The sequence below is a fragment of the Mchenga conophoros genome, linkage group LG1, assembly GCF_057382185.1.
Source record: "Mchenga conophoros isolate Kocher_MC1m ecotype Shallow Benthic linkage group LG1, M_conophoros_male_GT1.1, whole genome shotgun sequence".
Taxonomy (NCBI): Eukaryota; Metazoa; Chordata; class Actinopteri; order Cichliformes; family Cichlidae; genus Mchenga; species Mchenga conophoros.
Window position 1 is genome coordinate 10,355,459 of NC_140526.1, and position 25,720 is coordinate 10,381,178.

At 40.9% G+C, this 25,720-nt stretch overlaps 1 protein-coding gene across 1 annotated transcript in view; it reads left to right on the top strand.

Annotated features, from left to right (window-relative positions):
- fto (FTO alpha-ketoglutarate dependent dioxygenase) overlaps positions 1-25,720 on the top strand; it is a 114,699-nt gene that overhangs the window by 12,408 nt on the left and 76,571 nt on the right. The window contains exons 2-7 of the mRNA XM_085253553.1: positions 8,043-8,120; positions 8,323-9,358; positions 11,863-11,988; positions 15,558-15,637; positions 17,345-17,488; positions 23,604-23,723. Coding sequence (XP_085109679.1) covers positions 8,043-8,120; positions 8,323-9,358; positions 11,863-11,988; positions 15,558-15,637; positions 17,345-17,488; positions 23,604-23,723 — 1,584 coding nt within the window. The remainder of the gene's footprint in view (positions 1-8,042; positions 8,121-8,322; positions 9,359-11,862; positions 11,989-15,557; positions 15,638-17,344; positions 17,489-23,603; positions 23,724-25,720) is intronic.

The following is a 25,720-nucleotide window of genomic DNA, read 5'->3' on the forward strand; positions in this document are numbered from 1 at the left end:
CAGGTACAAGGCAACGAAATGCAGTTTGCATCCATCCAGAAGTGCTTTAGCCATGATATAGATATATTACAAATATATATTAGCAATAATATAGATATGTGAGTATATTACAGTATTATTACTATATTACTATTATGGTATGTTATAATGTACTATAATACACACGTGAAAAGGCTTCAGTGACTTGGGTCTGGCCCAGCGTGCCAACATCCCTTTCGACTTGGTGTGTGTGTCTTTTAAGCTTTAATATTAACCCTTAACTTTAAACACATGCATGCAGTGTGGCATCAGCAATTACATTTTCAAATGGCTGGGTTTGTAAACCTCCAGGATGTTAATCTGTCACTATTCAGGCTACTGGGAAGAGTGAAAAGAGGATTAAGCTATTCAATTCCTGGTAGAATATTTTCCTTTGTTCAGAATGAGTGAAAGAAAAATAAATAAAGAAATAAGGTGGTTTCTCAAGCAAGACAAGTGCTGTCTGCTACATTTCAGGATTTGGCTAATGCCATTATAGCAAACTTATCTGTCCCAGCATTCCAGGAAGACCGACAGACTGTTGTGTAAACAGCCACAAATGATATTCAGCCCATAATTTAATATTCATCTGATAATTCCAGTTTATCTGGGTCAGAAAGTACATTAGAAAGAATTAGACCTGTCCTAGATGTTCTGGTCACATCTGTTTAGAGGCATATGTTTTTCTAGTGGCTTAGATGGTTGTCAGGATTTAAACTTGGGTCATGCGCCTAGCTTGTTAATAATACTGTAATAAAAAGATCTGGATTAACATATAGGTCACCGAATAATTATTAAGGTTATCCTAGTTTTGCTGCATATATATGATAGTGGAAAGATGTTTTTCAGTTTTTGTGTTGCATGTGAACATGGCATACAGCTAAGTTGGAATAATAATCTTGAGTTGTTTTTGTCAACCAACATACTGTATTAAATCTTATGGTTAGCATAAGGTTATAATATACCACATCATAATTGTCACAGCTGTCAACCGATCAGGCACAGCACCCCAGTCTTAGCCCCTCGTTTACCCTTTACTTCCTGCCTCTTGGGTCTTATTGCACATCATCTTTATCCCAGATGAAGTACTAGACTCCGTAGTGTCAGGAGATGATCTAATATGGAACCAAAAGGACACAGAGCTGGGAAATCATCGTCATTTGAAGAGGTTGCTTGTCACAGGATGGGTTTGATCAGCCCGTGCTGCGGTACACAGAGCCGGGTCTTTGCACTGTCTAACAGTGGTACTGGATTAGAGACACAAGCCACTTCGACTGTGATCAGTCACTCACACATGAAGACACGCGGCAGGACTGAAATCCTCCTCGCACACTTCATCCAAATCATGTACAGGCTTCTTCGTCAAGCCTACTGTATGGAAATCAGAAGCACTGCTGTTGACAGTGATGGTACATGTCTGTTTTTGTAAAAATATATTTTTGGTGGCTTTATTTTACAACTAATGTCATCTACATTAATAAAGGTACTTCCGCAGAGAGGGAGCTACAACACCAGGTTGTGTTTGTCTATGCAGCTGCCTGACCTGCCTGAATCCTACTGATCTCTGACATGTTGAGGTGATGATAGTGTGTGTGAAGAGTCTGGGTTTACACCCTTTAGACACTGTGTATTGCTAAGTGCTATTGAATTGTTTACTGTCACAAATCACAAACCTTTCAATGACCAGGTGCGTCCACCGTCCACCCACTCATCTGTCCATCAGCTGCTCCGCCCTGAGCGATGTGTTGGTCTGCTGGGCTCTGAGGACCGTAGCACTGGTCTTTGGAGCTGGGGATTTTAAACGCTCCACCTGATTATTGATTCTTCTGCCTCGCCGAGCCAGCCAAGCTTGAGAGAAATGTAGTGAAAGAAAGAAAGCAAGCTGCAAAGGGGAAGGGCAGTCTGGTGGCCTTGGTCCTTTGGTCTTCAGGTCTGTCCTTGACACTGCCTATGGGACAGGCCTGGAGGACACCTCTTGTCCTCACTGTAAGCCCCTACCAGCCCCTCCAGCTAACTGGGCCTCCCTGTGGGGCATGCTGCACTTTGCACAGCCATATTGACTTTTTGGAAGGGAAGGAAAAGTGTGGCTGGATGGTGAGAGTGTAAGAGGGAGGGAGGGGGAAATGGGAAAATCGAGGGAGCTTTCTAAAGCAGTGACTTCTCCTTGACTGCACCTCTAGACGCGACAACCCTGTTAGAACAACTCAGTGGCCCTGGTGCCCCGCTGAAAACTGCTAATCACAGTCTTTCAATCAATGCTCTCCTGCCTCTCTTCTCTTCCTCCCTCCATCCCTCTCCCTTCCTCATTTTCTCACTCTTTCCCCTGACTTTCCCTTGACTGAACTGGACCCAGCCTGAATACCGAGGGACTGTGTCTGCATTAAAACTGGCCATTCCACATGGAAAACAGCTGACCTCATGAAAGCATGTTGTAATTTGAAGGTGAAAACTAAAAAGCTTGCTCGATCGACATAATCTTAATGGAAACATTAAGGCCCAGCCACAAACCAACAATGAAGGCAAAAAGGCAAATGGCCCTCGCGTACCGGTGGAGCTAGCCAATTCATAGACATGGCACATGGTCTGTTTTGACTGTAAGGCTGCTAGTTAGAATCCTGGTGAGTGTTTAAAACTAAAAATGCCCTTGAACCAGACTTTTTTTTAACCCTCAGTTACCCCAGTGGGAGAACAGAGAAACTGTTTTATTGTCTACCAGAAAACTTTAGATGTACTGAGCAGCTCCTCTGTGTAAAAATCTGTGGGTATGCGAGTGTGAAGCAGCTAGTATGTTTCTGATAAAGAGCATGCTCAGTCAATCTTTCCCGGACAAATAAAAAAAGGTTATGTAAGGCATGCATCGACAGATCTCTTAAATCCCCATCCTCTCTTTCTCTTCTTCCCTCTCCTCTCCTCTCCAGATCTGACACTTGCTAAAGGTCACAGAAACATCTTTTTTCCCCTTTGAGGTGTAGATAAGTGTGAAATAGATGTTGACACCACAGACACATTGAAAAGCACTTAAACAGAGTGGCTATGTGCCAACCTTTCTAAGTCTGGCTTTGTGCATTTGTAAATACTTTTGAATGATTGATCTCTGACACACGTGTACGCATACTCTCCACCTGAAAGAATTACACGTACCTTGGGATCTTTGGAAGAGTAACTTTAGGTAAGTATGTGAGTGTGAAAGTATACACATGGCTTGCACAGTTAGCCTAGAACAGGACTTTTGATGTTAAATTTTTATACCTAGTGTGTGTTGCTGTACCTTATCTCATACATGTGGCATTTTTCAAATGTGACTGGGTTCCAGTAGAGGTGGTCATATTGTGTGTGTGTGTGTGGTGTGTGTGTGTGTAAGTGTGTACATCTAATTAATGACTGGCAGTGGTCCCCCACAGCTCTGGTAATGTGCTTAGATCAGTGTTATAAACAGGGCGTGAAAGGTCTGCCCAGCGCCAGCCTTTTAAATGACTGGCCTCTTGTTCAGGTAGATGGATGGAAATGTTCTAATATTAATGATCACGTCCCCTGCTGACCTGTCGCGAGGTGAAATGATCAACGCAGCCTTCAGCTTCCAACAGCAATTAATGGGCCAGAGCCGATCTGTCTGCCATTTGTCATCACTTACTCCACCTGTGCACCCCCGCCGAACACGTGCTAAACATGTCTGTCAATATATACAGAATGTTCACTTCACTGATTTGAAAAAATATGCAATAGTTAATGACATAGCATTTGTTCTCAGTTATTTCTGGACCATTATTTTTCTTCTCCTTAATTTGTTTCTAACCAGAAATGAGAAAACAAAACCAGAAAAAAACCCCCCAAAAGAAGTCTGATGACTTCAGCATGTCTCAATCCTTTGTTGTGTATCACTGATTATGTTCTTAATAAGTTACTTTGAAGAGACTGTCTTGCATAAAACATGATTTGCAAACGTAAGCTAGACCCACATGTCAAACTGAATCTGTAAACGCATCTCAGGATAATACACGTTACCCAGTAAAATTTACATATTAACAAGAAAGTAGCTGAAAGTCTGTTTATTTGAGATATTTCTGGCAGCATCCTTCTTACTGACCTTTAACTCTCACATTCCAATTCATATTCATAGGCCAGTCCTCAGCAGGAGTATGGACACAAGGGGTTACACATTACCAATGCCCTCGCTCTGAGGTCAGCTCCCACACATTCCAGTTACCCATTTACCAGTCTGCCCAGTTAGCCATCACATTAAGTCACCAAACTTCGAGCTGGTGTTCATAAAATAAATGAATACCACAAGTGGCTGTAAACAAAATGTCAGAATGGGGGGGATTTTTTTTCCCCCTGAATTTTGTTTTTATAGCATGCATGATGAAAACAAGAGATGAAAACAAGAGAGGTCATTTTTGTCGCTGTAACTGCTGATGGAGCTTCTTTTTTCATTAATGTATTTGCAGCATGGGCTTTTTTAGAATAGATATTGTCTTAAAAAGGCATAAAATATGCTTAAACTGAAATAATAAACTATAGCCAGAACCACAAAAATAGAAGCTCTGTGTTTATGCGTGTGTGCGCATCACCTCGAAAATTCTTACCTGTCAGCGACTCATTTTTTGTGATGGCACCTAGGTGGCATGTTAGATTTAGTCACTATCACATATCTAAAGATGGTGTAGTCCCTGACCTGCACAGATCTTTGTTAAACAAACTGTGCTACAATTAGCCAAAAGGTCCTTTTTGATTGTATTCAACAGTTACAATTATCTGTATATTTGTACTTAAGCTTTGCCAATTCAAAGCTTTGCTAAAGACCTCTACAGCTTTTATATGCATCACACATGCAAACACAAATGTCTTGGTGGAGTAGGCACTCTCTGTGCCCTGTGTCGCTTCACACGAGCTCCCTACATTCTTCGATCCGGTGCCAAATGGATCTGGGCGGAAACGCCTTTCATGTACATGGGTAGGCTGTCTGTTTGAGTCTGACGTTTTATAGCCGACTTGTCAAAGTTGTTGATTCCCCATCACTTTTGCAGAAAGGGAACAGTTCTGAAATGGGTGTCTCACAAGTACCGGGAGAACACTGTCTAAACACAGTGCTCTATTATAGAGCTATCTCTCATCACGTCATCCTTGGGTTGCAGAAGGATTGCTTGAGATCCATGGTTTTCTGTTTTAATATTGAAATTCGTGCATTGATAGCAGTACTGCCCTCCTTTGGCTGGTATTAAAGAATTTGCATATGTTTTTACTGTGCCTGCACCGATTCTTTGTGGTACATGTATGCTAGGTTATCTGGTGATCTATACTGGCTCTACACATGAACGTTAGCCTGAATAGTTGACTGTTACGCTATGTTAGCCCAGTGATAAACTGGCAACCTGACCTGGGTGAACCCTTCGTCTTGTCCTTTTATAGCTGAGATAGACACCAGCTCACTGTGACTGTAAATTTGATAAGTAGCTGAGAAAATAGATGAATGGATAGAGCCAAGAAGAATTTCTGTGAACATATCTCAAACAGGGGGACACGTACTGGAACATTTTACTAAACACTGGTGCTTTTACATATCTGTAGTTTATGATGCATCAGCCAAATCTAGACAAGTCCAGTGGAACTCATCTGCCCTCTGTCAGCATTTGTAGATACAGTGCTTTCCAGTGGACCTTCAGGGGCAGAAAAGAGGCTGGAGGTGTTTTTATCCTTGCAGCAGTGGAGTTATCTCACTATTTTGAGCTATTGATGCTAAGCGCTGGACATTAATCTACTCTGTGAAGATCGCTTTGAAGAAAGTGTCCGTTGAAGTGTCACAGATGGGAAATAAATGAAATTAATAAATATATGGTACACAGTTTGATATCTCTTATAGGCCAAGATCAAAGCAAACCAATTGAGTTCTATTCTACCTAATATGTTTTGCTGTGATAAACAGTCCGGCTGAGGGAATAATCCCATCAAGGAAGGGAGAGATTAAAAAAAGGAAAAAAAAAAAAAATCAGATATATCACTCAGTACAGACGGTTGGCACGGCTACCGTGAAGCATCCGTGTTATTATGGAATTGGTAATCTCGTTTCTTGGGTCTGAGTGGAAACGCAGACCTTTTTTCCCTGTGATTTTCCTTCTTGAATCAGGTGCAGACACAGAAAAGGGAAGACAGACACAGCAGTTCTCTGATACTGTGAGAGTCCATCTGCTTCAGAGGGCTCTGGTAACTTCTTGTCTTTCGTTTTTTCTCTGGAATTTCTGAGTATCTTGATGTATTTGACACGTGTGTGACAGACCTGGTTATGTGTGATTGGGCTTGAGGCATGGTGCTCACTACCACAGCTACATGTTTTTCAGAAAAGGCCATGCGCTGTGTGTGTATAAGAGCCACTTTTGCACTTGTGTACACAATGGTGGTTTTGCACTATGAATGAAGCAAAGTGTAATGTATTACTTACATGCGCACATATAAAACAGACGGATGCCACTATATGGATGTGTACAGTAGAGTCTCACAGCAGCAGTCAAATAAATACACACACAGGTACACAGCGGCATCCGCACACAACAATAGCCCAGAGCCTCACCTTGATATCTTCAGTTTCTGTCATAAGTTAGAATTTGACACCAATGAATGTGTGTCAGGTTGTCAATTTCTTCCAGCAGCCTTTGAATGCAGTCTGGCCATGAATAGTGCATGTTGTTTTGTTTTTTACATTCCAACTGTCTGCAAGTCTGTTTTTGTTTGTTCCAGAATAACTTGGAAGGCCTGTACACTCATGCGCATCCTTTAAGAAAACTTTCAGCAGGTGTTGTGTTGTTTAGCCTTAGGTAAAGTTTCAGCCCTGAAGGTAAATTCACCAAACTGCGTTAGATCAGATGCCCTCCCATTTCTTCCACCTCTGTGATTGTGTTCTGTTTCCTCTCTGCTGTCTTTAATACGCATTCTTCTTCCACTTGACCTCCTTATGATCCATACTCTTTTTGAGTCTGGACATATATCGTTTTATAACTGCAGTTTATTGTTATGACTGGGACATTTTATTTAGCCCTAAAAGTCAGGGCAAGTTTCTGTTTTTTACGTCAGTACCTGTGTTCCTTGTGAAGTCTTTGGCATTAGTAGTGGAGAAGTAATGTGAGACTCGTGCTGTAAATGTCTCAGAAATATACACCTGGCTGGTTTTTCTTCAACAATTACAACTGCTTGATTGTTGATGCACAAGTCATTCATGCAGAGGTTTGAAAGATGTAAAAAAGACAATAGCATGATGGGTACATTTCAGCTTCCTGCTGCAGAGAAGCCATATAGAGACTCTGTGTGTGTGTTTGTACATGGATGCACCTGCGGGGAATGAATGATGATGTACTGTGCACGCATGCAGGTACACATACCTTCAAACAAGCACATATGGAAGCAGAAGAAGAGGCAGGTTGGGGAGACTGTTGTGAAATTTATTTGGGTATATATTTTTTATACTAGTTGCCATTGGATTTACAGGTCAGAATGGAATGTGGCCCAATGAAAGGTACTTTGATCCATCCTCCGAGCTGACTGTTTTATTGGAGGAGCTCTGCATGGCGCAGGACATCTTTTATAAGGTTGTGAGGAACCCACCGGCAGCCTTCGCAAAATCATAAAAATGTGAGAAGTCAATGAAAATAACCGGTGACCGGTCATACCTCAGCCAGTTTTGAAAGGATCATTTGTTCAAATGCATTAATTAAAATGGGCTGCATAGCTTGTGGTTCGGTTTGAAGTGATCATGATTAGATTTTGGTTTCCTATTACCTTATACTGTATATCTAAATGATGGATTTATTAGATTTACTGATTTATAGTTTTTAGTTTTATGTGTTTATCGCTTATTTTATTTGTGTAAACCTTTGTCCTCAAACGACGTGCAGACTGTCTCAGAAAAGCTGCATGCTGAGTATATTTGAAGGTTCAGGCTGCTTAGACATTAAATATAAAAATGACAGCAAAACAAAATGAGGCAACTATACTTGCAGCTACTTATCAGTCTGTTTTACTGTGTTGTCTTTTTACAGAGGCGGAGGCTACTGCAGGAGTTGGGAGACCAGAAGATCCCCTTTCTGGCACCCTCAGATCGAGGTTTTCAGCAGCTGGTAAGACCTACTTCTAGATACTGTTAATGATATTTAGACCTTAACTTTAACAGGACTGCAAAAACATGTCTTCTAACTGCTGCTCTCAAAGTTATTTTTTTTCCTCAGACAAACATGCTTGAAATATAATTCTATTTTTATGTCGTATGTTTCTGCATGTCATGGTCAGCATGTTATGACAACACTGAATTGTGTTTCCTAGTGGGACACCAGTTACTCTGGTCTCGTGCTAAGGAAATCATGCTCACTGCCTGCTGAGCTCCATAGCCGGGTGCAGGCAGCTCTGCTCACCCTCAGAAGGAAGGGATGCCTCCTGAAGGATCTGGTTCGTGTTCGTGACCGAGATGTGTTCACCGCTGTGTCACGTGCCCTGCTGGGCGAACCGGGCCATACATATCGCTATCTGGACACACGGCTCTTTGCCATCCCCTGGCACAGTGAGGACATAGATGTCAAAGGACAAAACTGTTGTGACCCAGATCTGAGAGCTGCCTGCAAGGCATTGTGGGAACTTAACACCTTTTTCTGCACTGATGTGTCTCAGCTGAAAGAAGGAGACAGGCTAACACAATGGGCGAAGGGAGAGGCAGAAGCCAAACAAGGTGAAGAGGGGGACACAGAGTCTAAACACAGTGAAGACTCTAAAAATAGTGAAGGAGGGGACTCGGAGTCCAGGCAGAGTGAGGAGGGGGACACAGAATCCAAGCACAGCGAAGAGTGGGACATTGAGTCAAAACACAGTGAGGAAGGCTGCTCTGGGTCTAAACAGGAAGGGGAGTGGGAGACTGAGTTCAAACACAGCACCGAGGAGGGAGAGTCTTCCCAAGTAAAGCCAGGTGAAACCAGTTTTGCAGCAGCTTCAGAGCATGCTGAAGGAAAATGTCCTGACTGGGGAGTGAAGGCCAGTGGTGGCACAGAGACTGAACCTGTGGGACTAAAGGCCCAGGAGAAACCTGTGGCTGAACTAAAGCACAGCCTATCAGATTACCACATTCAGGACAGAGAGGAGCACGGGAGTGGCCAGGGCTGTTCTCAACCTAGTCCTCCACAGGTATGCAGCGGTCCAGTAAAGTTCAATGTCACCTTACTCAATTATATGGACCCAGCCGCAATGAGCCAACTCAAAGAGGAGCCGTACTATGGCATGGGGAAAATGGCAGTAGGGTGGCACCACGATGAGAACCTGATCACTCATTCGCCAGTGGCTGTTTACAGCTATAGCTGTCATGATGACAAAGGTAAGGATCAAAGTTAAAATGGTATTTGTCATAACTGTGCTCAGTGGCTTGAACTGCAGTTCAGATTTATAAAATTAACACTTCAGAGGCTTTTACTTAATACTTCAAAACTCTTATCCAAAGTTATCACGATAATCTTTCACATTTTTGGCTTAAAATTAAGATTCCTTTTTCTCTTTCACTTCAATATCCATCTCATTACTTTATCTCAGTTGCTTTATGGTGGATCAGATGCAGCTAACCTTGTGTGTTATGGCCCTACAGCAGCACTGTAGCAGCTGTAGACATGGCCTCTGGTGAAGCAACCATCAGATCCATCTATGCGATAGTGTCAGAGCATTATCAAATGTCATCACCAGTTCACTGCTGACAGCCTTATCACCGACAGTGCGTCGGGAGATCACAGACGTTTGGATCCGAGCTCTTAAACGCATGCTCAATAGCTTAGTCAAACAAACAAGGCTTATCACATGTGCTGCATCTCATCTAAATCATTTCCTCAAGAAATGATCGATGTGCAATTATCTGATATGGAATAATGAGCCCTGCTTTGATAAGTGATAAGTGTTTCCTAGACTGTACTGTATGAATACGATGTCTCCTAATTATGGAATGCAAACCCTTTCAAGAGCTGATAGCGTTTGCTGGTGGAGTTGAAGGCAAATCTCATTGAAAAAAGAACTTTGCTTTCTAGTGTATGAATAAAAAAACAAACAAAAAAACCCCATGGAAGGCAATAGTGAGTATTACTCCATATTTTATGTTTTTATAAGTACTTGTTTTTAGTTTTAAAATAGTTTTTTGTACATAATACAGTAAAATGCAAAATCCTTATTTTTTATCATATGGATCACATTAATGACTGATGTCTTTATTCATCTCACTTTTTAGAAACCCAACAAACCAGAAGAGTGCTTTTTAGCATAAATTATAAGTAGTGCAGTCAGTCATTAGATCACTACTTGCACTCTCTAAATAGTGGAATGAGAGCAAACTGTGTTTTCCTGTTGCAGATGGAGCTAAAGGTACAGCTGTAGTCCAGCAAAAAAAAAAAAACGTACTGTTGAAGGTGGGAGCTTTGCAGTTTTAAGAGCCTTTGTCTCTGTCTTAAAACTGTAATTTTAAAGTATCACGCAGGTGCACTGCTAACTTCTCCCACCACACAGCTGGGCTTTCTTCATTGTTGTTTCTTAACCAGAAACACATGCTCAAGAGGTTGGTTTTAATGATATTTTTTTGGGCCATTTCAATTTTGACCTTGCGAACACAAGCTTGAAACACTGTGGCGCAACACCTTTCTGTGCTTGGCAGCTGTCTTTCTAGTTTCAAGTGACCCCCACATCTCCAGACTTAGAACTGAAAGGCTGATCATAGCTCTACAGATGTATTTTTAAGTGGATGGCTCTGAGAACTCCCAGAACCGGTGGATTAAAAAGGTACCTATTCCAGAGAAGACAGAAACGCGGCACATTAGGCAGCTTAGATGTACAGATATAAAACATTTTGCATGACGCATTCATTTGAGATGTCTTTTTCTCACTTCAATTGCCTTTTTTTTTTGCTTGGACTAAAGAAATGTAGAGTTGGTCTTTTTATACCTGCACAGATCCAAAGGAATCTGCTACAATTGAGTGTTTTCCGGCACAGTGGATGATCTTCCACCATTCCTAAGGCCTTGGGGAGAGCTGTCATTAGCTGGCTCTCAGAGCACAATGGCTGGAAATTAAGTTACTATTTATCCGTGCTGAGCAAAGGAAAAGGCAGCTGTGGGGCAGAGAGGCCCAGAAAGAGTTTAGTATTGATTTTGCTGAAGGGTGTTGGCTAGCCAAGCCAAATCTTGTTTTCTTAGTATGCCATGTAAGAGTGGAAGGAGAGAGAGGGACAGGGGAGGCGCATAGGTTCAGAAACAGGAATATCATAGGATACATACTGTCCAATAACACACTCACACACTCACTAAACAACATCAGGGGCTTTTATCCAACTATTTCCTCTTGCACAGCATAATGATAGCATAAAGATCCTGTGCTAACAGCCAATATGACCACAGCAACACGTATCATCTTTGCTTGGCTGCTAAGTGATTCTTACTTTCTGTAGACAAAGGCTTACATCTTACATCCATTGTTTGGGTGGTATTGATTTAATCATTGCACTCTTTTTTTTTAATGTGTTAAGCCTTTCTTTAATTTAATTTCATTTAATTTTATTTTCTGGCTACATCATTGGTGATAGATGGCCACTGCTGTAGTATGCTATAGCAGTTTTTCACTGCATTACCCAGATATACAGGCAAAGATGTGACAAAAGTGTTATGTATTTTTTAAACAGCTTCATAACAAACATGTAATTCCATAAATATTTAAGAGATTTAAATTTAAGGATGCTGCAGTTTTACAATCACTTAAGTCACACTGGGTTAAACTGTCAACCCAAAGCCCCAAATGTGAATATAAATGCAAAATGCAAATGTTACAGTGTGCTGGGCTCTGTTTGACTGACAGGTGAGAGCAGTGAGGGAAGCAGCAGTGATAAGGCCTGCTGGAGGATTGGGCTCAAGGTAGCCTGGGACATCCACACACCTGGCCTGATGCTGCCGCTGGAGTCTGGAGACTGCTATTACATGAGAGGTACAGACGTTTGTACATAAACGCACTCGGAGCTACACACATGCACATGTAAACATGTTGCTCGCACAGCTTAACCGCATTCGCCACTATGTCTGACTTTGGAGGGAGGAACACTTTCATTACCCCATGTTTTAGTGTTACTTGTCCCCAATGACCCATGCCAGCAGGATGCACTTCACTCTCACTTTCATGCTCAGTCCTTTTCTTCTAATTCTCTCTGCAGGAAAAACAGAGCTGAGACATGCGTGTTCATGCGTGTGTATGTGCAGAGAGGTTACTTGGCTTGAAAAGTGAGCTTTAAGGTTCCATGAAATTGTGTGCATTAGAGAGGTTAAGAAACCCAAATGTTATTTTTTGAAGTCCTGTGACCCATTCCTGACTATGTCTCTATGGGGAGAACAGACAGCAAGCCACAGGGGTGTAAATCATAGCTTAATGCTTTTGGCTGCAGCAGACACCTCCACCCTCCTCTTTTTGGTCCCACGGGTCTTTCCAAGCTTTCTCATATTTTCTGAGCGCAAGGACATTTATCCACATCACAACAGAGCTTGTGTTCAGCTGGACAAGAAGTTAGCGGCCCTTATAAAATGGCGGATTTATTATTTTATAGAGGCACTTTGCTTTCTTAAGTATATAAAGGTACAGTTTTAAGGTGGTCCTTATTTCATCTGCATGATGTATTACTGTACTTTGTGTATTTTAAATAAGTGACTAATTCATGTAGTTTGGAACTAAGAGTAGAGAAAATAAATATTTTAACTGATATACATCAGAACATACTTGACTACAACACTATGCTCAACATTTACATCAAATAAATACAGGTATTTAGACGCTGTTATTCACTCTTTTCTATATTTTTTTTTAATACTTCACCAAATGTCTGGAGAGACTTTCTTTTTTAATTGAAAGATTACCATCTCTTTACACCCGCAGAACAAGGTGGTATAAATAACTTACTTATGTACTGCAGATATGTCACAAATCAGATTTACAACTAATTACAAACGAAGTAAAGCAGCTCTTACTTTTATGTTTTGGTTTTTTTTTTTTTTTTAAAAACAGCGTGCTTTGATAATAATATTGTTGTTCGTAAGCCTTTAGGCCTCCAATTTCACAATTCTATAGTGGGGGTAAAAAAGGAAAAAGAAAAAGCACTGTAAAATATTTTCTCCAAACTGGTCAAGGCAGATGGCATTCCTCCCTGAGTCTGAGTTTGCTTCCTATTAAAAGCGAGTTTTTTTTCTTCTCACTTTCACAAATACTTGCTCTAAGGGCAATGACAACTGTTGTGGATTGCTTTTATATAAATAAAATAAAAATCTAGTTTTTACTCTATCTGCCCCTTCACATCTTTATAAAACAACTGTTTCTAAAACAGGTGTTTTATAAACTAGTTATTCATAGTGTCAGTGGTAAAGTGTAGTAACTGTTTGCCACTACCTTGATAATAGCAAGGTGTTTTCTATAGCTGCACGCACATGTGTACCACATGTGTCTGATTTTCCAGTTTAAAGTTCAATCAGATTACCTGTCTACTGTATCAATGTAATTTTAGAACATCGTCAGTCTTTTCAAATGGACCACTAAAAAGTAAGCAATAGGAAGGTTTTAATGAATTCCTGACATTGACTCTTTGAAGATGCTATGTTTTCATCTGAGAGCAACGATGTCTGTACCTAATATTCAGTCTGACAGGGCTTGAAGCCGACCTCTTTTAGCTGGATAAGATTTACAATAGAACAGTCAGTTTCAGGCCAGCTATTATAATAGAGTGATGGGCTGTTGTGCAGACCATTCTAATGGGACTTGACTGTCGCGGATCAGTGGGGATTTATGCTCCACTTGGTGAGTACGCCCTTGAGAGGCCAACTGCTGCACGACGATAGCAGCTCACAGAGTCCTCGGCAGTCTGTGGCTTTGTCGGCCTACCTGATTTAAATGCTTGGCACAATGCACAAACACAGCCATATGGAGAAAAAAACCCAAACAAACTTAAAATTATTTCGTTCTTCAATAGAAAAGATTTGTTTTATATACAGTACACAATTTTGTGTCCTAAAATACTCAGAAGTTTTCCTGCACAACATTATTTTTACATACTAAAATCCTAAAACTAAACCAATCGCGAGACAAACAAGTCTTGTAAGACATGCAACACACACACAAACTCTATATTTTGTCACTGAATCTTAAGTTTTTCATGATTTTTTTTTTTTTGGGTGGCAACCGACACGTACGAATAAAAAACTGGATGTTTCACCTCACCATGTCAAGCCCACTCGTGTACACACAGGCAGAGTGGCCAGTGTTAAACCAAGTGTTAAGATATATTGTACCAGTGTTTTGGTGACATACACCGTATGATAAGTAGTTTTGTGGTATTAAAAGAAAACTACAATGGTGTATAACCACAGACACCGTAATGTATTTTCAGCACCATTTGTCGGCGGCTGGCCCCTTTGAACTGCTAATGTCTGAGCTGCTGGAGGCAAATTGAATCACCATCATTTCCACCCAAATGGAATTTCAGTGGTTAAAAAAGAACAATGCAAGTCTTGACACCGGGCCTGTTCAATAATCTGATTTCCAGCTCCCAATGCACAGGGGGACTGGAGAAAAGACTTGACCCAATATATTTAAAAGCCTGCTTCCTGGAAAAGGAGGACAAGTGGCAGCAGGCACAGGGGTTGAAAGAAAGATAAATATTTATTACAGTTATTGAGTTTGCCTCTACTCCCTCCTGATCCCACTGACGCATCAGACGCGCCAAGAAAAGAGCAGATTGATGGAGATAATTTGTTATTGGATATAAACAGTTTTAAAGACGCAGAGTAATTCTGCCCAGAGACCTAATCCTTCACAATCTCATCAGGGTGAAGAAAACACCGGCAAGTTGTTTTGTTTGTCACCATCTTTTTTTTTTCTCCCACCAAACAATAATATCTTCCTCCCAAAGCATTTGGCTGTTTGACTTTCAAATCACAGGCATTAGCCGGTGTACTCTTGCTCAAGGCGGGTGTAAATATGCACATGTGCTGTGAATGACAGCTCTGTCATGGCTAAATTAATTATTGTTATGAGGCAAATAATGGCAGAGCTGAGAAACATCTATACACACAAAGAAACACATGGAGGGATACACAAGAAACAGCAGTAAGGCCTCTTTGTAAAGCTTGTGTGATATTGGACAAATGTTTGTTGGTATGGCTCTTCCATCTTGACAGATTGAGCTCGATCTGGTTTTGTTTGGTAATTAAAATTATACTACAATGCTGCTCACTCTATTTGATTCGTCGGTACTGGACCAAGCGCAATCTGTCTGAGAGTATAAGATGATGTAGTTGTCATGTTTCTTCACTCTCCTTCTTTCCTGTGTTTTCTGTCATAATCTTTTCCTTTTATGCTCCTTTCTACTCTTTATTTTAATTATTAAAAAACACAACATCAGTATGGGATGAACATTCAGTTCTGGTGTGAGCTCTTGTTTACTCTTCGCTGCTCTTTTGATAACTCTCATTGGTAATGTCGTTGTGTTTTGATAGTTTTCTCTTAACTGTATTTACCAGATGACCTGAACAGTACCCACCAGCACTGTGTCCTAGCTGGAGACACTGCACGCTTCAGCTCCACACACAGAGTGGCTGAGGTGAGAAGTCAGACAACAGATTAAACTCTGTTCTGAATCGCTTCGTAAAATGCTGTATGGTCTACCGACAGCCTCCTTTGGAATTAATAAGGAATGCTGCTATGCTGTTTTATTGAAAGACTCTGTAAAAAGTTAATAAGTAAATAATATTCAACATTGTATGCTGAAGAACTTTGTTGTCCTCTTACGACCCTTTTACTGAGAAATAAAACAGAAAAACGAACGGTCTTTCCCTGCAGGGTTTGGCGATGTAAGTAAAGCCACTGCAGTATATCCAAATATACTACAAAATGTTTTAAAAAAAAATCATCAGACTGCTAAGGAAAAATGTGCCTTCCCTGGTTGGTTAGTGAGTGGTTGCTAGTAGTTACTAGTTGAAATTGGTCTCAAAGATGCCATGCTGCACCAAAAACCTTTATGCAATTCTTTGTTGTTTGCTGCAGTCCTGATTGGGGTGGAAACTTGGAAAAGTAGAAGGCAAAACAGAAAACACAGATTGTTTACTGCAATTAAAACATTTCAAGTAGATCAAATTTACTTTGAAAGCAAATGGTCTTCGGTACAACACTGTCTTTGAAACAGCCAGCAACCTTCTGTTACAGCCACAGTAGTGAAAACGGTGAATGTGGCGTGATAGGAATTATAGTTACAGTATTCAGTGAACTTGCAGGTTTTTTTGCCATTTAAGTGTTTGCTTCAAAGACAGGGACCAGGTCTGTGATCGCTTGCAATAAGTTACCATCTTCCAGGCAACTTTTGTGTGTCATGACTGATAAATTGGCAATACTCCGTCTGCTATCAGTCTGTCATCACTTTGCGAGTGAATGGGTTCACGTTACATGCAATCTGTTTGTGATAGCAAGGCGATTAACTGTGATTAAAACTGTGGCAAAAATAACAAATCTCTTACTGTCTGTTTCAAATCTGTCTACATGTGCAGAAATTAGCATTAAAGAGAAATTCACAAGAACTACTTACAGTCCAGCCAAAGCCTTTTTAAACAGAAATTCTTCTGCAAATAGTGATGCAGTCGTGCAGGATGAGGTGGTGAACATACATAAAATAATGTTAATTTCCTCTGATTCCACAGAGATGTTAGGCTAGTATGTTAGCATGTTAAACCACCTGCCTGACATTGTGTAGGTCCTACTCGTGCTGTCAAAGCACCTATTGCCCATTAGAGAACCAACATCTAGGAAACAGGTTTTCCTTGGCCCAGGATGCCCATAGGATATCCTTTGGGTTTTATAGGTTGGGGTCATGGAATGTGCATGTTCCAGCGAAGCCCATGGACTTACTTGTATTAGGATGTGATCAGTTTTTAGGTCATACGAATGTCTTGGGTTCTTACTGATGTTTCTCAAGTTGTTGAGCAATCCAGCTAGGGCAAATTGTCAAGCTGGGGGAGGCTGCATGCCATTAGAAAATGCCCTTGGCATTGGGATGTGTACTTGTTCTGCAACTCTCTGTAGGTGCTTCATTTAGAAGCAGTGTCCTTATGAATTTTCCCAACAGAACAGAACATTGCAAATAGTTTACCTGTTCTGTCTGTGGTTTTAATATTAGCAAGTAGACAGCTTATTAGTTGGGTAGTTTGACCAGTATATGCATATTTTCTAGGCATGCACCTAGGTTAAATGTATTAAATTTCTCACAAGCACTGCAGTTACGCTCTGTTTGTAACACAGTCTGTGTTGTTCCGATCAGTGTTCCAGTGGAACCCTGACCTACATCCAGTCACGTTGCCAGGAGGCCCTGTCCAACCTGCACACTGACCCCGACACAGGATCCCATAGGCTTGTGGCTCTGCTGCCGGCAACGCTACAGGACTGTGAGGAGATTCACAATGAGGTGGGGAGACGGTGGTGTGTGTTCACATGAATGTGCATATGTATGTACACGTGTGTCTGTGATATGTGTGTTATGCACATTGGACCATTCTTTGATTTTATTTTCGTTTTTTACATGTAGTTTTACTAGCATTTTTAAGCTAGCGTAGATGAGCTGTATGCACCACATCTGAATCAGTTTTATAAATCTGACTTCACTTTTAGGGCCTTCTGAGACTACTTAATGTGAATATGTGCCAAGAGTTTAGACAATAGGATTCCAGTCTTAAGTTTTAAAGACTATTCCTTTACTTTTTTTAAGAGTTCATGGCCCTCCTAGCACAATCTGAATTGTTCCATCTGGTCACAAAAAACAATTAAGAACCATCTGCAAATATGACAGGATTTTTCAAGACAGTATCACAGAAAGTATTGTGGAAATACAATGAAACCATTATCCATGATTAATAACAGTTTGCTTATTTATTTATTTTGCTTTTGCATTGTATAGACTTGTGCACCTGTGGATAGAGTCTGGTGAACATACATTTAATGAAGCCCTTTGACCTTGTGTTCTTTGATGGGACAATCACCCTACGTAACTTTACGGTATCAGTGTGTTATATCTTTCCATGTCAGTCTCCCAATGAGCCAAATGATGTCAAAAACATGACAACAAAAACGACAAAACACATTCCAACAAAAACTCTTAAAATCTGAAATGAAAAGCAAATATGACAAAGAGGAAAATCGTGTGCTTTAAACCTTTTTTAAACATTTTAATCCTGGTGGATTCTGGTTGATTCTATTTTATCTGCATTATGAGACTTGTGTACCATACTGGAAGTGATCTGATAGCAGGTTAAACATCTGTACATGGCAGGATGGACGCTTGCCAGCTTACCAACTTCTACGTACCTTGTTGTCTCTGCTCAGGGAAATGGTTGCAATATGAAATCCAGGTTGTTTTCATTTGTCCTGGCCTGTGATGGATTGTACAGCAATAGCCTCTCCATATGTTTTTCTAAAAGATGGAGTCAGGCCCCTCTCCACTCCTTAACCCCTTTTTATACAGAACAATGAGTGATGCTGGCTTGGGATATGGAGGGATAGAGGGAGGTCAAAAAAGAGGAACACGAGTGGCTGTGCTGCAGAGCCACCAGCATACTGTGTTCACTTGCTGCAGGCCAGCAGTTAATATATCACTTCACCTCTCCCTCTTTTACACCCTTTGGCCCAAAGTTCACATCCAAGCTGACACTAGCACCCAGACCCCTTAGCAGGATACCATGACAGATGAGTCTGACGTAAGGTTGTTTAAAGGTTGTAGACAATATTAATTATTCAGCAGAGCCAAACAATAGCGCTGTCTGGTTTGGGAGAACTGCTGTGCTAGTTGAGTTAGCAACTGCTAGTTTCTTGCTTGTGGCACAGGATTACTAAACATTGGTTTATTCAGGAAAACAGTGCACAATTTATAAAAGAGCAGGTGTGTGTGTGAGTATTTAAGTAAGGAGGGGTACTCTCGGGGGCTCAAGCCTACCCTACCTGGCATTCTCAATGATCGATGTGGCCATTTGTTTGGAGTTGCCCACGAGAGCAGAACACCCACTTAAATGATGTATTGTTGGTGGAGTTATTTATGATCGCGGCCCAGTTTGGCTCTTGGTGGGTGCATATTGCGCAGGTCGTGTTTGACATGGGCGACTGAGGAGTGAACAAGCCTGAGACACGCAGGCAGCCTGACCTGAGCTGTGCCTTATGGGCCTTTCCTTAAAAAGTGCTAAACAGCAAGCTAGCACTGGCTGACATTCCAGGGATATTGTGCAATGTGGTGCAAGGAGGTGGAGGTTGACATTTGTCACAGGGTGTGGGCCCGGTTTGACGAAGATGAAGTAGAGCATCTGCCATCGCTGTCAGCATTTGGGGGTCAGTCGGGATAGCTAATTGAAGTAAAAATTGAATGGAGACAGAGATGGAAATAAAGAAAAATTTCCCACCTGTGTGTTTGGTCCCTCTCACTGTCTCCTTTTAATCTCACCTCCTGTTTTAGGTGGCGGAGGTAGGCTAACACAGCATCACCGCACCTTCCCCATGTGCAGGTTTGGCTTTGAAATGCTAATCCCAGACGCAAATGTCTTGTCTCATTTAAAGCCACTGTGTCACTTCCCAGGTGGGTGTGTGACAGAGTGCCCTGAGGGACCCCCTCTAATGATGCTAGTTCCCCCACAGTAAATATTGATGGGGGGTGGGGAGGTTCCCACAAGCTTTGGCAGAAAGTGAACTGTACGGAAGTAGTTGTGTGTGACCTTCTGATATTCTGTTTTCATGGCCAAAATGTCTCCACAGGCTGCTTCAGTGTTGGCTTTGCTTTGAAATGGCTTTCTTAAAAGGGCTTACAATGAGAATGTCAAAGTAATCTTATTAATAAGTACTCAAATTATTTTTTTGTAACAGATCAGTTTATTGTGGTTTGTACTTTTTATCTCTGCTGTTATTTTTACTTGCATTACCTTTACTGCTTGTTAACATTGTTTCTAATTATTCATCGTATTGGTTGATTTAATGGGTTATTTAATTTCTCTGTGCTTTGGTTTTATTAAAAAAATACTACATTGATAAAATAAATCTATCCATAAAAGGCAACATTTTTGACCATTTCTGAATTTTGCAATGCCATGATTTAGGCTTTAGATTTTGTTTTATTTTTTGAGTATATCATTTATTCGTTTAAAACCCTGCTTTCAAAATATTTGGGACGGTGTGTAAAATGTCAATTAATAGAATCGTTTGTTAATTTAAGCCCCGTACTTAACTGGAAATTTACAAAGGTTTCAAACTGAATTTCTATGATCAATTGTATTACGATTTACCAGCTTGGACAAATCGTCTCTTTCAGGCCTTCAAGTTGTACAAAAATGCTGCGACCAGACGATTAACACGAACAGATTTTAGGATTCAACGATGACTATTTCTTTAATCTTTAGTCTGAGAGGAAAGAAGTGACAAACACTATCTTGAAGATAGAATGTTATGAGAAAAAGCCTCTATAATTTATGAGTAGTCATTTTAGAAAACCTGACCATTCCTAAGTTTTTTTTTCTACCTGTAGGGTGAAAGTAAAACATATATAGCAATCTGTGTGTTATAACCTAGATTGTGTGCGACTACTCTGGCAAATGTGTGATGAGTGTAAATTGCGTTCCTAGTTGCTCACCGGTAACCAGGCTTATATGTGAGGAGATCAGGAAAGGTAAACAGAGGACGGCAGAGTGGGATCGATCACACTCTCATCAGTTCTCACCTCAGGGCCCAGCCCAGAAATTGATTGGACCCGCTCAGGGACTACCGTGAAGGTGTGGAAAAAAAAAAGTACCTCATTAAATCGGGGGGAAAAAAGGGGCTACTTGGCTTTAACTCCAGAGTTGCCATGGTGGGAGGCCGGTCAACTAATGTGCAGCTAATGTGTAGTTGGTGTGTCCATCACCTGGACAGATGACAGCGACTGCCTCAGGGGAGTCACTAACTCCCCTCTCACTCCCCCACGCCATCTCATAGAAAAACTAGGCCTAACAACCACTCTCTCTTTCGCACACACTTTCGATCTGTCTACCTGAATAGGTGGCATTTAGTCATAGTTCCCTACTTGGTAACTCTCAGCTGGGTAGCTAGCCTCCAAATGCCACATAGCCAGCACTCCTCAGTAGCTTTAGATGGCGTGCTTTGTGGCTTCCACTGGCCTGCGCAGCAGGGGACTGGCTGCCATGTCAGCTCAAAGTGGAGACACAGGTTGGTTTCTTCTCACTAAAGGACAGGCAGACAATCAGAGAGATAGAAGGATGGACAGACTGTGTGAAAAGGACGTCCGATATTGGCTCGTGTGGCTTTGTTGTGTGTTTGAGCTGTAGTGATCGAAGGGGAGTGGATTTGGATTGTGTTGAAGGGACCATAAAGGATGACATTTCTTTGAAGGGTGGGTTGTATGGAGTGACTGAGAGGCTGCTGAGCAGTGCCACTGGCTGTGTATTCTCCCTGACATGCCCCAGTCCTTGCATGTCATCCCCACTGTGATCAGAGCCTTTTTCCAGGACAGAATCCTCTCAAGTTGTTTGTGTAAATAATTTTTGCCCTTTGTTTTTGGGCGACTGTATGGAAGATGTCTTGCCTCATTTTGCAGAGCAGTAACCACTAAAAAATGTCACCAATCGCAGGATCTTTTAAGTTCAGTGTTCAAACTTTCCAGTGGCTCTTATTAGAAGAGTTCAGGATATTGGGAACTTAATTTGAGTTCAAAACTATTAGTTTTTTTTGTTGTTGTAAAAACAAACTCAGTTTAGGGAAACATCCTTCAGACACATATAATCCATGTTAATGCTGCTACTGCTAATAAAGTTAGTTTAATGTAAGAGTCATGTGACCAAGAGTCACATGACTCTTACGAAGCTTTGTAATTTAAAGTATTAGTTGAATCTAAGCGTTTCAAGAGTGAAAAATTAGAACTAAAGATTGAAGATAATCAACGTTCTTTTTTCACGACAGCTGGTAAATCCTTATATAAAGTTACTATAAATGTTGGATTGTGGAAGTTATATGGATTCCAACACTGTGAAGTGTGAAGACAGGACAGGAAAGTTCTTGCTGAATCTATACTTGCTTTTGTCTGTGATACACTTGCAGGTTTAACAATGCAGTGCAAGTATAATTCATACTTCTTGATTCTAATTGCGAATATACTTTGAGACAAAACTTTATGCCATATTTTCTGACAGTCTTTTGCTCAGTTGCAGGCCTGTTCAAACTTTTGTGCTAGAGAGAAAGTTACAGTGGATGTCGCTCAAAATAAAACTCAAACTGAAGATGGGTCTCCGTGACTTTTTAGTCAGTGCAGCGTAGTTATATATATGAACGTAATTTGTCAAAGTTGGATGACAATTTTGGATCACCCAAATTATAGTTTTATTTCATGGGAGCGCTCAGCTGGAATAAATGTGTTTTAAACTGTTTCGATGACTGTTCATAGCTGTAAAAGAGCTCTGCTTGCCTAATGCTCTGTTAGAAGAACAATAAACAAACTACTTTTCAGAAAAGGAACAATGGCTCTCGTCGTGCTATTTTATATGCGTTTCCATTGTATGAAACTACGTTTTGTGTTGTACAGTTGTCTACGTCAACATGAAATGGAGCGTGCATTGTTTTCAGTAGATGATGCTTTGTAGAATGTTTTGGGGGAGGGAAGCTCAGCGTCTCACATTTACGTTGGTGGCAGTTGGGGCAATCTTTGACATTCACATTTACGTTGGCGATTGTATACGCATTAACAAAGACGCTCACGCATTTATGCAGACAGATACTTGCAAGGGCACAAATGCACTGATGCGCATACAGTTCAGGTACGAACACACAAACACGGAAAGACACACTTGGAAATAGAAAGGCTACACCTGGCTACGTGAAGCATCCGTGCGAGGATTAAATCAGCACTTCAAAAGAGCAGGAAACAAAAACACTCCCAGTGGAGGAGAGGGGAGCGGCTTGGCAGTAAAGACTGTCATCTCCAGACGGAGCAGGAGAGGAGGGGATGGAGGGAATGAGGAAAGGAAGGAGAGGGCGGAGTTTTCAGGTGTGCTCAATGGTGTGTGTGTGTGTGTGTGTGTGTGTGTGTGAGCAGACATACAGTAGGCTTGTTTGTGTCTAAATTGTTTTGAGGGTGTGATTGTACTTAAAGACATGACCAATGTTTGTACTATTTGTGGTAGGATGTTTTTTTTTTATCTACGTGTCAAAAATGAGTGAACGTGCTTTGAAACTATTTCGTGACAAACAGAATGTGCAACAATTCAAAGATGGAATTAGCAAGTATGATTTCAAGGGAATGTGTCATTTTCTTCCAGTGCAAAATCATGTCCAATTTATTTTCTTACAAGGGACTAAGAATTTATTTTTGTATTTGTAAAAGCATTCATATAATTTCACACTCTGACAAGTAAATGTATCTAAACAGAAAAGTCAGTGTTCTACTTAGAGATGTACTTAGTGAAAAGAACAGGGAAAGGAATGCATATATAATCTATGTAAATATCAGATGAAAGTTGTCTCTCTGAACAACGTTTTTGTTTTACGTGTATTTGTGTGTGAAGGTGGAGTTTGAGTGGCTGCGGCAGTACTGGTTTCAGGGCCAGCGTTATGCTCGGTTCTGCAGCTGGTGGACCAGACCGATGGAGCAGCTGGAGAAGGACTGGAAGCTCATGGAGACCATGGTGAGACTGCTCGGACACACTGCTAGTCACATGACAGCTTTGCTCTCTGGTTTCCCGACTTTTACTGCATTTGGCATCGACTCATTGTCACACAGATTACTTACTAAGACTTTGATGGTTAAATAAAATCTATCTAAATTTAAGTTTGTAGGCTGTTTACCATAAAATCTTTTTGTGCGAGTTTAGCTTTCTAGGTTTTACACATGATATTTCTTTTCTGGGACATAGATGAAAACAGTTAGTAGGTTTAGTTTAAGTATTTTCCTTATATTAAAAATATGTTATAATGTATATTAAAACACTACTACTATTGCTTTATAGGTAATACCCTCAAAATATAGGAATACATAAAAATGAGAGCATTTATCCAAAATATGAAGAGTTTCTTTGCTAGTGTAGTAAGGCTGTCACACAAAATAAGTCTTTCAACTAAATGCTCAACACGCCTCTACTTGTGCTTCTTACACAAACTACACAAGTGATCTGCTGTCCAATAATACCCCTCACCAGAGAGGGTGTGTTTAAAATTACATGGTATATTGTCTATCTTCTTACCACGCCACACTATTTAGGATGTGTCAAGTGTTTAATCGTAGCCTCACAGAATTTTTATGGGAGCGGAACGTGGGTGCGTAGCTATTAGTTAGACACCACTGTAAAGGAATCACTTAGTAATGTCAGACTCATAATTAAGTCACCTTAGTCACAGCTCTGTTCTGTAAATTCTCTGTGTGCCGCAGACATACTCACACTGTAGACACACAGCGCGGAAAGCCACACAGTCATATGCTTGGTCTCGCTTTTGGTATACCCCCACAAGTTCTATGCAGTCCCACTCTCGTAGCTGGATTTCAAAGAGTGCGTGCACATGTATGTATGTGTGTGTGTGTGTGTGTGTGTGTGTGTTTAACACCCAGACACCAGAAGCAGCAGGGGGCACTCTTGTATCACTGTAGCAGCATCGCAGGGAACGAGAGAGCTGTGCTCCTCTTTTCCTCTGTGCTCTCCCTCGCTCTCTGTCTCTTTATGTCTCTCACCCACTCCTGCTGTCTCTGGGAGCTCTCTGTCTCTGTCAGTGTCGAGCGCTGAGCAGTAATCACATCTAATGCTCAGGCGGGGATAAAGACTGGAGCTGGAGGAGAACAGTGCCGCTGCTGCTCAGCTCTAGTCATAGTCTCTCTTTCCTCCTCTCTCTCACACAGTTGAACAGCCTGGCAGAGAGTGGGTGGGGGTGTTAGTAGACAGGGGCTAAACTCATCTAGAGCTTTACCTCCGTGCCCAGATGAAGTGTGTGATTTGGACCTGTGTTTAGAAAAGGGCATCAGTGAAATGTGAGGTCTTTCTCCCTCTCTGTTCCTCTGTCTCCATGTCTCTCTAATGGGCAAGTGAACCATGTCCACTATGCATTTTAGAAAAAAAATATGTGTGACCAAATATGGATTTCCGCCATGTCGTTGGAACTTAATGTCAGATCTTATGCAATTCGGGGGGGAAAAAAAAGTAAACCAGTTGTTTTTAGAAAAATATAAAAAGCTAAATCAACAAAATGCAATAATTAAAATAAGGTAATAATACATGTGTAACAATAAATGCATGGGTATTTTAAATATCACAAATTACATCAACATGAGTTTATTAGAACATTAATTTTACAGATTAAATACTTTGGCACCAAATTGAATTAATCACAGTGTCACATCACACAAAAGCAAGTATGTCTTCTGCAGGAATGCATATTGAACCCGTGCAAAAAATGATACACTAGTGAATGCATAAAGGTAATGATTCACTATCGTGATGAAGGACAACATTATTGCTCTTGCCAGCAATATTTACATACATGCATCGACCTCTGATATGCTGATGAAAAGCACTTTATAGATGTGACTTATAGATTTTCCTTTCGGTGGTTTTGAAAGCTGTGGCTTTTCTGCCGTTAGATTAAAACACATTTCTCTAAATTACTTTGAGTTATTTAAATTATGTGGGTTCCCCTC